Consider the following 13922-nt stretch of genomic DNA (forward strand, 5'->3'; position numbering starts at 1 on the left):
TTAATTGTAACGTCCCAAAAACCATAGTAAAAAATTTTCATTTTCAAAGATTTTTTTCGTAAAAAAACATAAGTATCCAAACCATTGGTTCAAAACATAAGCATAAAAATCAGAGTATCAATAACATCTTTCAAGTAAAAAATCAACAGGATGATGTGTACGATCACGATTTCGCCTTCCCCTGATCCTCTAAAGTACCTGAAACATTTAAATCCACAATTATAAGTCAAAGCTTAATGAGTTCCCCTAAAATACCCCACATAACAAAACACAAACAATGTATGCACACATGAGCCTACAGTTTGACTAGACCACCTCGTAAAGCCTACAGAAAGCCTAGACCACTCTTATAAGCCTATAACATATAGTTGGACCACTCCCATGGGCCTACAGTATGACTGGACCGCCTCACAAAGCCTACAGTACACCTGGACCATTCCGGTATCTTGACCTTCAACACAAAGCAGGACTGCCTCGACTCAACCACAATATGTCAACATATGTAAAAAGATAGATAATAACTAGAAAACATAGTTAATCATAACATATTTAATTATTTAATAGGTCATTACAATATGCCAACATCCTACACATATGGATATACATTGCAGTCTAAGGTATAGTGAGAAAAATTACCTTGCAGTCTAGCAGATTAACAATACAGCTCACACAAATCCAAAAAACTTACCTTCCAACGGGTGCCTCCACGTCGTGGTTCTAACACCACCACACCATGGCCACTAAAATCTTATACTTTTAAGTCTTAAATGTCAAAACCACAAAAGCAATTACACCTGGAACTTAGTGTTGCAAATCTCCCCCACTTGAACTAGATTCCGTCCTTGATATCTTCAGACAAAATAGATCTCGGTAGTGCTCGCACATTTCTGCCTCTGGTTCCTAAGTCCAATCGAAACCCTTCTGAAGTTGCCACTAAAATTTAACCAAAGGTACCACCTTTTTGTTCAAGGCTTCTGTTTTCCTGTCTAGGATCACCACTGGTCTCTCCATGTTGTTCAGGTGGTGATCGACCTGAATATCATCTAATGGGCCCAACGGTGCATCATCTACTAAGCATTTTTGTAAATGAGAAACATGGAAAGTGCTATGAATTTGGCTCAACTCCTCAGGTATATCTAACTGGAAGGGCACCTTGCCCACCCTGACCATCTTTCGAAAAGGTATGATGAACTAGGGGCCTAACTTTCCCCGCTTCCTGAAGCGTATAACACCCTTCCAAAGTGATACCTTCAACAGAACCATATCTCCTATCTGAAACTCCAAATCATATTGTTTCCTATCAACATAAATCTATTGTCATCTCTGAGATGTCTATAACCTTTGTCTGATCTGTTGGATAAGCTTTGTCATCTGGAGCACCACCTCAGTGCTCCCAATAAACCTATGGCCGACCCCCCCCCCCCCCCAACAAACTGGAGTCTGACACCTCATCCCATAAACAAGCTCATAAGGAGGTGCATTTATGTTGGGATGATAATTGTTGTACGAAAACAAGCTCTTAGCATATCATTGAGCATCTGAATAGTCTACTTATTTTGCCCATATGTATGTAGGTGAGAAGCAGTGTTGAAATGCAAACTAGTGCCCAACTCCTCATGGAACCTTTTCCAAAACTTGGAAGTGAATCGGACATCTTGATCCGATACAACGGAAACTGGTACACTGTGGTGAGCAACGATCTCTCACACATAGATATCGACCAACTTCTCAGCCGAAGAACTCTTCCGGATAGCAAGGAAATGCACACTCTTGGTCAGACGGTCGATAATCACCCAAATTACATTAAATCCTTTGGCCGTTTTTCGTAGCTTTGTGATAAAATCCACGGTCATTTGTTCCTATTTCCATATGGGAATCTCCAAAGGTTGTAACTTGTCATGCGGTCTCTGGTGTTTGGCCTTGACCTTCCGATATGCCAGGAACCTCTCAACAAAACCAAGCTATTTCTCTCTTCATGAAAGGCCACCAATAACTAAGTTTTAGGTCTCGATACATTTTTGTGGCTCCCGGGTGAATCGAGAAACTGGACTTATACACCTCCTCTAACAATGTCTGATGGACTCCACCAGAGACTAGAACCCAAACTCTCCCACACCGAGTCAATAAATCTCGACTGTCAGTAACGAATCTATTAATCTTACCCATAATATTATGCTTCTTCCATTTTTTTCCTCTTCAATCCCTCAGCATGAGCTTGCCTGATCAAATTCAGAAGTAGTGAAATGATGTTGAAGGTTTGTATCGATCAGATACACTTCAAGTATTAAGAACAACCGTAAAACTAATCTAAGCAAAACAATAAATAGAAAGTAAATAACATAGAAGTTCTCCAAATTTTTGTTTCACAAAGAAAGGTTTTCGTCTTCACCAAGAAGATGGGTTTGTCACAAAAACGATTAACACCAAGCCATGTTCACAACATTAGGGTTTTCCTTAATGTTGTATATATACTAATCTATACATATCAATCCCATGATTCAAGGGATTGTGTCTAATCTATACGAAGAACCGATCTTATTACAAAGATACTAGATCTATGATCTATTCTATACTTATCTATATCATTACCTAACATACAAAAGATTACAATCGGATAACTATACTATAAGCTGACACTGATAAGCTTGATACGCTGGCGCTGTAGATGTATGTGACGCGTGTGTTTCTGGGCTTGTCATTAATATTGATATAATAGTCTAGGTTAACCTTTGTAACCCGTTTGGAAATAATAGAAGTGTATTATTTGAGTATTATGTGTTTTGTGCTTAACTGTGTGACTTAAATAAATTAAGGATAGAAATAAGTGTCAAAATGAAATGTTAGATAAAGCCGATATCTATGGATAATGTTGTAGTAGTTGAAACGAGGTTTCCGAATATATAAAGAATGCCGAAATCCGAGTTATAACGAAGAAGTTATGACCTGTCGAAGTTTCGCGGTAGAACTGGCACGACACAGAATGATGTAAAATACGAATTTAAGATAGAGAGATATCTAGCCTTAGTAATCTAAATGAAAGTCATAGAATACGCTAAACCAAGAGCGCTCATAAAAAGAACGCCCAAATTTGACTTCGTATGAGGAAGTTATGATTTTTCCGAAGTTTCGACTTAGCAGTATGCAACCCGAATCTTCGAATTGAGATCGAGTGATTTTTAGCCGAAACAATCTAAATGAGAATCAAAGATCTGGTTAATAGTAGTGAAACGATAAAAAGATAGGCAAAAACGGATGTCAGATGAAGAAGTTCTGAATTTATAACGGAGTTTTCCTGTCCCGGCCTACTAAAAATAATATAAAAGTAATATATTTATAATATATTAAAAATAAAGTCAAAATTAGCCAATGGAGTCTAAACGAGAGTTGTAGAGCGTATTCTCACCTTCGCGTCGATATAAAGAACGTCAAAAACGGAGTTCGTATGCGAAAGTTATTAATTTCTGAATTTCGGGGCGCAAAACCCCCAAACTGTCAGCCACCACGACGTGGTAAAAGTGCCACGACGTGGCAGGAGCTCTGGAGTCTATCAGACCCACTTGCAATGACGCATGTAGTGACGACCCAGCCACCATGATGTGGCAAAGGCAAATTTTTTGCTATAAATAGATTTGAAGGGCCAGCCGAGTTTGGTTGCTCAAGTTTTCTCCTCTCACTCATATTACCTCGATTTACATGCAAAGAAGTACCCCTAAAGCCCCGGTATCATCCCGAGACCCAAAGCAAGTCCCGAAGCTCGAAGATCCCACGAAGAAAAGAGTTTCCAAGCCAAAGCTCTGCCTGTAAGAAGCCCGGTGAGTGAAGTGAACCCAATTTCACCGAAGAATACTACTCTTAGAGCCGTAGTGTTGTCCGATCATCTTCTGATCATCTTCTGAATTTCGGGGCGCAAAACCCCCAAACTGTCAGCCACCACGACGTGGTAAAAGTGCCACGACGTGGCAGGAGCTCTGGAGTCTATCAGACCCACTTGCAATGATGCATGTAGTGACGACCCAGCCACCATGATGTGGCAAAGGCAAATTTTTCGCTATAAATAGATTTGAAGGGCCAGCCGAGTTTGGTTGCTCAAGTTTTCTCCTCTCACTCATATTACCTCGATTTACATGAAAAGAAGTACCCCTAAAGCCCCGGTATCATCCCGAGACCCGAAGCAAGTCCCGAAGCTCGAAGATCCCACGAAGAAAAGAGTTTCCAAGCCAAAGCTCTGCCTGTAAGAAGCCCGGTGAGTGAAGTGAACCCAATTTCACCGAAGAATACTACTCTTAGAGCCGTAGTGTTGTCCGATCATCTTCTGATCAGGTGAGTGTGTAGTTACCTTCTTCTAACGCATAATTATGAAGTATTTTATACAAAATACGTGTTATGTGTATATTTTGTTGTCATATGTATGAATGTATTTTCTCTTTCTTTTATCTCATAGATATGATTTATTCTCTATGAAATACGTGTTATGTGTATGTGTCTCATTTGTTGATTGGAACATGTATTGAATGAGAACGCTATACAGGTTTAAACTATGTATATAAATATATATTTTTATCTACTAATATGTTGGGTAGAACATGGGTAGATAGTTGATGTGTGATCAAAAGATGAGAGGCCTCGATGTTGTTATTGTTGATCTAGTTATTCAGCAGAGTATGGATAACAACCACAGACTCTTTCTAGACAGTCCTGTGGAACGCTAGCAAGCTCATAACCTATAGGTGTTGTGAACGATGTGTTCACCGGTGTACTCTATCCCCCTCATGGTTGCCTTTAGGACATCTACTGTTGAGGAAACCCCTTTGCAGTAATGTGCGTCCCGATTAAAATCCTAGATTAGGTCCCTTAAGATAGATGTTGTTTTAGAGATGTAAAGTGAGGATAATGGGAATGGGTAATCAGGTTATTGTTGGTTGGTGAAATTAAATATAATTATTTATTGTGGGTTGAAAACCCTATACGCTCACCAGGCTCCCAAGCCTGACTCACTCAGTTTATTTGTATTACAGGTAGTGGCGCGAGGGCATAAGATGGATGACTTGTCAAGTTATTTTTGGATTATAGACTTGTTGTTTTATATAATTGTTGTAAGGTCTGTAATGTAATGTTTATGCTTTTGGTATGATTATCGGAACATGACATCCCGAGTTTTATTATACAATGAAAATACATTTCTTTAAGAAATGCTTTGGTAAATCTTATTTTTATCACATTTCGTTTTGGGAACAACTTCCGCAACTCTTTTAATCAAAGGATTACTCTGAAATTGTTTTAAAAGCATAAATTAAACCAGTCTTTTCTGACCGTGATTTTAGGGATGTCACAGTTGGTATCAGAGCATTAGTTTAAGCAAACTAGGAATTTGTAGGATTTCTAGACTTAAACTTAGAATGCTAAGTGAAGGTTGTTAGATGTGTGTCTTTTATATTTCAGACACGAGCACTAGTTTATTTTAGGAAAGTTGCCTAAAATGCTTTTATATGCTAAATGTTATATGTTGCCATATATGATATTATTTGTTCGGATCTATGGTCTGTTGCCGACCGGATCTGGAAACCTTATGCGTGTAGGATTCTAAGCGTACATCTACGGTATTAGAACTATCATGTAAACGTTTCGAAGTGATAAGGATGATTTAATTATCTATCATGGATGAGGATCTAATTTCACCTTATTCGGTGTGTAGATCAAAAATGGTAAGAACCAAGAGTGGCGTTGGAAACGCGGATGAAAACAGCAATCAACCACCAGTGATTGAGCAAATACATGTTGTAGCAGCAGCACCAGAACCAATAACAATGGCTGTGGTGCAAGCCATGGTTCGGGCTATGTTAGCTGAACAAAGGGAAGAAATGCGATAGATGTTACATGAAAATAGGGACGAACCAATCATACATATTGAGGAACCCGAACTGATTCCTGAACAATCGGAGGAAGGAAACAATAGTCACATTATGAGTTAAGTTGGGAATCAAGGAGAATGAAGGAACGACCCGGAAAGGAGAAACAACAAGGATGGGCGAATATACAAGAATTTCTTGGGTGCCAAGCCGCCAAGTCTTTCTGGGAGCACAAACCGTGTTGAGATTATGGATTGGATCTCCGGAATGGAGATGGTATTTGAAAGTTGCGACTGTATCAACAAACATAAGACTGTTTTTTTGCAGTTAGACAACTGAAGAATGGAGTCTTGAGTTGGTGGAAGTTGTTGGCAGATACTATGCCACGAGGAGAAGCCCTGAAAATGTCATGGGAGGAGTTCTTGGATATGTTGGAATAGTGTCTAAGGCTGCAACTATATTAGGTAAGTATTTGACCCAATTGTACATGGTCCTTTTGGGTTGCCTTCACCATAGCAACTTGGTAGGATGATTTATTATGAGAGAATAGATATTATTAATATATTATGAGAATAATATAAGGAATAATAATATAGTTATTTGATTAATATAAGTCATAGATTAATTAGTATTAATTTGGTGACTTAAGGAGATTAATTAAATAAGAGGGTATAAACTGTCAATTGTTTGATAGTTAAACTTTAGACTGTAAATCCTTATTGATAAAGGATTGGACGATTTCTAGGGCTAGGATAAGCCAAAATCATCCAAAGGGTTATCAAGGAAAGGATATGGATTAACTTAAAGTCTAAGTTATCCAACTAGGGTTTAAGCTGTAACCCTTAAGGAGTCTACAAGTATAAATAGACCCTATGGCTGAGGGAATTCAACACATGATCTAAGGTAGAGAACCCCTGGCCGAATTCCATCCCCTCTCCTCTCTCTCAAATCATCCTCTTTGCTAGTTGGTGTTTGTAAGCCATTAGAGGAGTGACAATTGTGACTCTAGAGCTCCAAGACAACAAGATCAAACAAGAGAATCAAAAGGTATGTTTCTAGATCTGATTTTGTGTTGTTCTTATACCTAATAAGTCATTAGAAGTCTTGGATTCAAAGCATGTTTAATAGAGAAACCTAGATCCAAGCATTAGGGTTTGTATGCGCACTTCGGAATGTTCTTATGTACAAAACCCATCAGGATCAACTAAGGGTGCAACACTGTTCAAAGATAGATCTGATTGATCTAACAATGATTTCCAAAACTTGAAGAAGGGGAGAATGAGCATAGATGACTATGCTACTGCATTCACTGAGAAAATGAAGTTATTTCCGTACCTAGTGCCAACAGAACTCTCCAAGATTGAGAGGTTCACTAATGGACTGCCTGCCGACTTTAGCCCGACAGTTAAGATGGCCACTACTCTGAAAACAGCTGTTCGAGCAGCTAATAATGTGAAGACCTAACAGAAGGAAAAGGGTCTAGAAAGGATAGATGTTGGTGAGAAAAGGAAGTTCGATGGACCTTCAGGGTCCAACAAGAAAAGTAAATTCTTGAAGTCTAGTTCGAGAGGAGGAGGAGGCGAAGCGAAATGGTGTGACAAATGTAAGAAGAAACATCACGGAAAATGTGACGTAGTGGCCGCATGCTTAAAATGTGGAAAGCCAGGACACTATGTCAATGAATGCACTCCCACCAAGAAAGTTTACTATGGTTGTGGTGAGGAGGGACACATGTCGAGGGACTGCCCGAAAAAGAAGGAGGTAGTAAAACCCAATATTCCGCCAAAGCCGAATGCGAGAGCCTTCCAGATGATGCTGGAAGCTGCTAAAGATGAAGCTGATGTCGCTTCAGGTACCTTTCTCGTTAACGAATTGCCTGCCCAAATTTTATTTGATTTTAGAGCCAACTACTCCTTTATTTCGCATGAATTTGGTAGAAAACTAGCTTTTCATGTCGGTAGACTAGATAATGCTTTATTAGTCGAAGTTGCTAGTGACAAGTTTTTACCTGTTAGCCATCGTATGAAAAACATCTTAATTGATTTGAATGGGAATAAGTTTCACGAGAAATTATTGCCTATCGAACTTAACGGTTTCGACATCGTGCTTGGAATGGATTGGCTTAGCGCCAATGACGCCGAGATATTGTGCAAGAAGAAGATAGTCAAAGTAAACCCTCCTGGGAAAGAGTCGTTTACGGTGTATGGAGATAAACACAAAGTAAATTCTGGAATCATTTCATTGATAGAAGCCATAAAGTGTTTGACCAAAGGATGTACGCCGTATCTAGCATTCGTTTGAATGACTTCTACTCGCGAGTTAAACATCAATAAAATTAAATATTGTATACGGTTTAATATGATTTATAGTTGTTATTTTTAACTAATTTTTTAAAATTTATTTGCTTAATGTTTTAATTTCTATCATTATAATTATTTAAAACAACAAACATTATTTTTTGATTTTAAAGGTAACAATATAATCATTTATATAAAGTTATTTTTAACTATTGTTAGTATAAGTTATTTTAAGCTACTTATTTGAAATTTTTTAACGATTATATAAATATATTTAGGAAATATTTTAGTTAAGCTGATATTACAATTTAGTTTTTACATTTATCACTATAATTTATCACTTTTAGCTATTTACCAAATATTATTTGGTTTTTTTAGTGGAACTGAACTTTATATTTAAGTTGACACTTGACACTATAATGTTATATTTAAATTAAAATTTTAAGTATTTTGTCAAAACTGTTCAAAAATTGTAGTTTTAAACTGATAATGGTTTACATGCAACATCATTTTAAATCTAATAAATTAAGTATAATATGTTAAAATTTAAAGACATAACTTTATAAATAGAAGTAAATATATTATTTTAAAATTGAAATTTAGTCTATTTTTTATTACACTTTAGGTTTGATATTTATTTAACTTTATTAACCAAGTTACAATAATTATTAGAAAGACACTACAATTTATCACTTTTAACTATTTATAAAATAATCTTTGGGTTGTTTAAGTTAAATAAAATTTATATTTAAGTTGAGCCTATAATGTTATATTTTAATTAATAATTTAAGTATTTTATATAAATTGTTCAAAAATTATACCTTTAAAATGATAATGGTTTACATCCAACAATATATTAAAACTAATAAATTAAGTATAATATGTTAAAAGTTAAAAAACACAATTTTATAAGTAGAATTAAATATATTATTTTAGTATTGAAATTTAGTTTATATATGAATATACTTTAGATTTGATATTTATTTAACCTAATTACCAAATTATAATTATTATTATAAAGAAATTGAAAAGTAATGGGAGTTTCAAATGAATGTTGTGAAAAGAAAAAAAATGGAGGTTTCAAATGCATGAGATTCAAGAAAAAATGTTAGCTTTATAAATATGTATGAAACTAACATCATGTTATATGTTTAAGTTTTTAACCTATTCAAGTTAACATGTTGTATGATTTGGTCTTGTCTCTAAACATCATTGCATGTGTTGTATAAAATTTAATATAGTTGCATAAATTAGCAAAAAAACCAAACGTTAATGTATAAATAAGTAGTTAGGCCGTGTTGTATAATGCTCTTGTCTTCTATGTAAAAGTCAAAATGGTAATGCTCTTGTCTGTAGTGATAGGAAACTATATGATTTAAATAATGATTTTATTTATTTTGTGTGATTTTAGATAATATTAATATAATAATAAAGACAAAACAATACTATATCCTTAAAATGGTAGTGCTCTGCCCTTCATAACGTTGGTGCATGGCCTAATGGAAAACAAGATGGGAATTGCATAATTGCTTTTATTAGGTTTGTATGGATTCCACTTCATTAATTATTCTTATAAAAACAACTATTTTTAGTGAAATTAAAGTTTATATAATTATATTTTCTAAGATATCAATTTTGTTATGCTAAAAATAACAATAATACTTTTAATCTGTTATAAATAGTAAATTTTTTGGTAATATATCTCAACATAGAACCAAATACTAACCACAAACCATACAAACAAATGAAAATTATATATATATATATATATATATATATATATATATATATATATATATATATATATATATATATATATATATATATATATATATATAGTTTGGAATAAGAAATCAACTATGTTTTCATACTTATTGTATTGCTCAAAGGTACATTACAATGAATCAATAGTTTGATCAACTATCTATAAAAAAAATATTAAATAGTAAATGATTTTTGAAATGAAAATTCATGTATAAATTTTTTCTTAAAAAATTCATTATTATTATTTTCCTCAAAAAATGTTATATCAATTCCCAAACCAAAAACTATATTGTGGCACAATTTAAAGTCATTTCTAACCTATATTTTTTGTAGTGCTTGGATATATAAATATGTTGACAAAATTATAAAAATGGTCCTTGTAGTATGTATTTTTTTAGGGTTTTAGTTCAAACCCTGACTTTTTTGGATTGATGGTCATTTTGAGCTATTTTGTTTACACTTTTGGTCAATGTCCAAACTAAAAAGACTATTATACCCTTAATGAATTTTTTTTTATTTTTCTTTCACTTTTTAATAATAATACTATTATTAAATATAAAAGTGGGCCCACTTATCCACCCCACCTCTCTCTCTCTCTCTCTCTAGATCTCTCTTTCTCCAAACTAATTACCGTCTTTTTCTATCCCTCTCGTGTCCATCTTCTTCCTCCCATGATCTGCCCCAAGTCTTTTGTCCCTTCTTCTTCTTTCTCACCCTCGCCATCACCTACGCTTTACTCGATGATGGAGAAACAAATCAGGGATTCCCACATCAACCCACCTCCAATTGCATCGATTTTTCTATGTTAACAGGTTTTGAGGAAACAATATCCTAATCAACACAAACCTCGATTCCCAAATCAACCCACCTCCGACCCATTCCATTCTGATGATGAAATCGACAACAAATCAACCCTAAAATTACCAATCTTCCTCCATACATGTTTTCCTTTCACCTAAATCGCAACCACCGCCATTAGCAACCGACGACCCCTCCAATGAAACCTACATCTTCTCCATTAACATTCTTCTTTTCCCGAATACCGGATCTTTCACTTTAAAAGTCAAGAGCAAAAAAACCCAGATGCCTCACTACATAGGAGGTATTAATCGAGTCATCTGAGATAAACAGAAGATGGCCATGGTTCGATTTCACCCTTAAAATTGATTTCAGATAACAAATTTATTTAATATTTCATTAGGGTTTACCGAGTTTGAATCTTGAGAGATCGACGGTGGTTGAATCTTGAAATATTTGAAATCAATTTCGTCCCCCGATATGTCTTCAACTTCTCAATTGATTTCAAAAAGTACATGCGTGTGTGTGTGCAAATACTTCTTAAATCGTTATTGAGGTAAGAAGAAATTGCATATAAATTCACAGAAGAAATCGTCGCCTCTGTTAGATGTATGTTTCTTGGAATTCACTTTCTTGTCATTAATATTTCTTGTTACCACAGATTCTAGATTCGATCGACGATAAGGAGAGAAGAGAACAAATGAGGAAATGCAGAAGTAGAAGTGTAGGTGTGTGTGTGTGTGTGAATTTGCAGAGAGAGAGAAAGAGAGAGAGAGAGAGGGGGGGGGGTGGATAAGTGGGTCCACTTTTATATTTAATAATAATAATATTAAAAGTGAAAGAAAAATGAAAAATAAATTCATTAAGGATATAATAGTCTTTTTAGTTTAAACAGAAACCAAAACTGCAAGCAAAATAGTTAAAAAAAATCACCAATCCAAAAAAATCGAGATTTAGATCGAAACTCCAAAAAAATACATACCACATGGACCATTTTTGCAATTTAGTCAATATGTTTACATTGATAATACAATAAACCTAATTTTTTTGTTAATAAAACATTAATTGGATTAGTAATTTTCAACCATGCTTATAATTAATCAAAAGTTTGATCAAGTGCCTATAAATAAAGGCCCCATACAACCGACCATGCTCACACCCAATCCATTGTACATGTATTCACACAAAATCAACGTGACTCCAATCAGGTAACTATTTGCTTTATATCACACTTTTGATAGCAACAGGATTCCACTATCCTTGATAATGAATCCAATTCAGCTTCCATAAACTGAGGAGTATTCTTTCTTCACCATCAATAAATTCAGTTGAATCCCATCAATTTATACAACAGAAAAATGGCACTTCTTCGTTATATGGACACCATCTTAGTCCCGCTCAGCTTCTTCATCACATTTGGTTACCATACCTATCTTTGGTATAAATTCAAGACCAAACCATCTTGCACAACAATCGGCATCGAATCCATCAAGCGGAAACATTGGCTAAAAGACATGAAACAGGCATCAATTACATTTTTTTGTTAGAAATTAATGCATAAATATAGATGAAGGAAACGGGGTTTGATCAAATCAAGAAAAACCCAAATCCTGATATGGGTTTTGTCTAAATCAAGAAAAGAACTTGAATCTGGATATGGGTTTTGATAAGATCAAGAACAACAACATTATTATATAAGTTGTAGTATATTAGAACGTACTTCATACCTCTTACACTTGATTTTCTTTTCTTGTGTTTTTTTTTTTTTTTTATCAGGGAGATGATAATAAAGGCACGTTAGCTGTACAAAGTTTGAGAAATACGCTGATGAGTTCTATACTATCTGCCATGGTCACATCCATCATAACAGTAGCTTTGGCTGCTTTGATCAACAACACATACAGTGCAAAAGATCTCTTCAGCAATTCTTTTTTTGGGTTACATACGACAAAAATCCTTTTCCTAAAATATGGATCAGCGTTCCTCTTCTTGTTAACTAGCTTTCTTTGTAGCTCTATGGCTGTTGCAAACTTGATCGACGCAAATTACTTGATTTATGCATTGGGAGCTGAACCTGAGGCTGAAGGGGTTGCATCGCCATCACCTTCTTCATCTCGTAAATACACGAGAGATATCTTGGAAAGAGGGTTTATTTTGGCTATTTTTGGAAACAGAATGCTTTGCATCACGTTTCCTGTATTATTTTGGTTGTTTAGCCCGGTGGTATTTGTGATTGCCTCTTTAGTGTTAGTTTGGGGACTCTATGTGCTTGATTTTGTTAATGTCGCACCTTACTACTGATATGGCCTCGAAAGGGCTTACAACGTATAGCGGTATGTTGTGTATCGTCTTTAAAAAAAAAACTAATATACGTACTAAATGGATTTGTACAAACGACTTTGTGATGGTTGATCTGTATAATCGCATTTGATTAGTAGCTATAAATTATAGTCCTGAATCAATTTAATAAATATTAAGGTTTATTGGTAGAGTAAGTTATTCGTACGTGGCATATAATTTGTTGTTTGCGACAGATGTTTGTAAGTTATAGCTTGCAGATAATTTATAATCTTATAGAACTTATCATAAAATAACTAAATACACAACTATACATGTTTTATAATTATTAGCTTATAGCCCTTACAAACAATGGTTATAAAAATAATTATTTTTATAATAAAAACTTATAGTTATTAATCAATTACTTTCAATGAATTATTAATCAATTATGATTTTGTAGGATTTTTAATATAAAAATATAATTAATTATCGAAAATCATAACCAAAATTTATTGAAGACGAATTCAAATTTTTCTTAAAAATCGGGGATTAAATAAATAATTGACTAACATTATCAATATCAATATTTTAAAAAAATAAAAAATAATAAGAAAATGACAAGTGTCTTTATGGAGCAATTGAAAAAAAAAAAGACAAGAACAAAATTCAGATGTTCATTTTAAATAACATATGTTTTGAAGAAAAATTAATAATAACTCTTTGAACAATTTCAAATTTTAATATAATTTCATAATGGAATATCCGTCATAATGCGTAGTGGCCATGTGGAAAAGCATTGTTAAGAATAAGCACCACAATAAAGTAGAATTATATGCACATATGAAAGTATTCATCAAACATCACTAATAGAGAATACGTATGAGAAGGCTTTCAACAATACATATAGGCAGCCTCCTATTGCATGGTCGCTTAATAT

The 13922-nt window shown here is 34.4% G+C and overlaps 1 protein-coding gene across 1 annotated transcript; it reads left to right on the forward strand.

Annotated features, from left to right (window-relative positions):
* Window positions 1–11868: 11868 nt before the first annotated feature.
* LOC145014177 (transmembrane protein, putative (Protein of unknown function, DUF599)) lies at window positions 11869–13099 on the forward strand. The gene is made up of 2 exons (XM_078972549.1): window positions 11869–12228; window positions 12482–13099. Exons 1-2 carry the CDS (start codon window positions 12064–12066, stop codon window positions 13004–13006), a joined length of 690 nt encoding a protein of 229 aa, XP_078828675.1. The 5' UTR covers window positions 11869–12063; the 3' UTR covers window positions 13007–13099.
* The last annotated feature ends 823 nt before the right edge of the window (window positions 13100–13922 follow it).

The sequence above is a fragment of the Lactuca saligna genome, chromosome 9 (assembly GCF_052625555.1).
Source record: "Lactuca saligna cultivar CGN05327 chromosome 9, ASM5262555v1, whole genome shotgun sequence".
In the NCBI taxonomy this organism is placed as follows: Eukaryota; Viridiplantae; Streptophyta; class Magnoliopsida; order Asterales; family Asteraceae; genus Lactuca; species Lactuca saligna.

Bases quoted from the DNA above. Each gene is read 5' to 3' on its own strand.
- LOC145014177 (XM_078972549.1), top strand. From the start codon at position 12,064: ATGGCACTTCTTCGTTATATGGACACCATCTTAGTCCCGCTCAGCTTC. The intron at 12,229-12,481 runs GCATCAATTACA...TTTTTTTATCAG, and splicing joins GGCTAAAAGACATGAAACAG to GGAGATGATAATAAAGGCAC.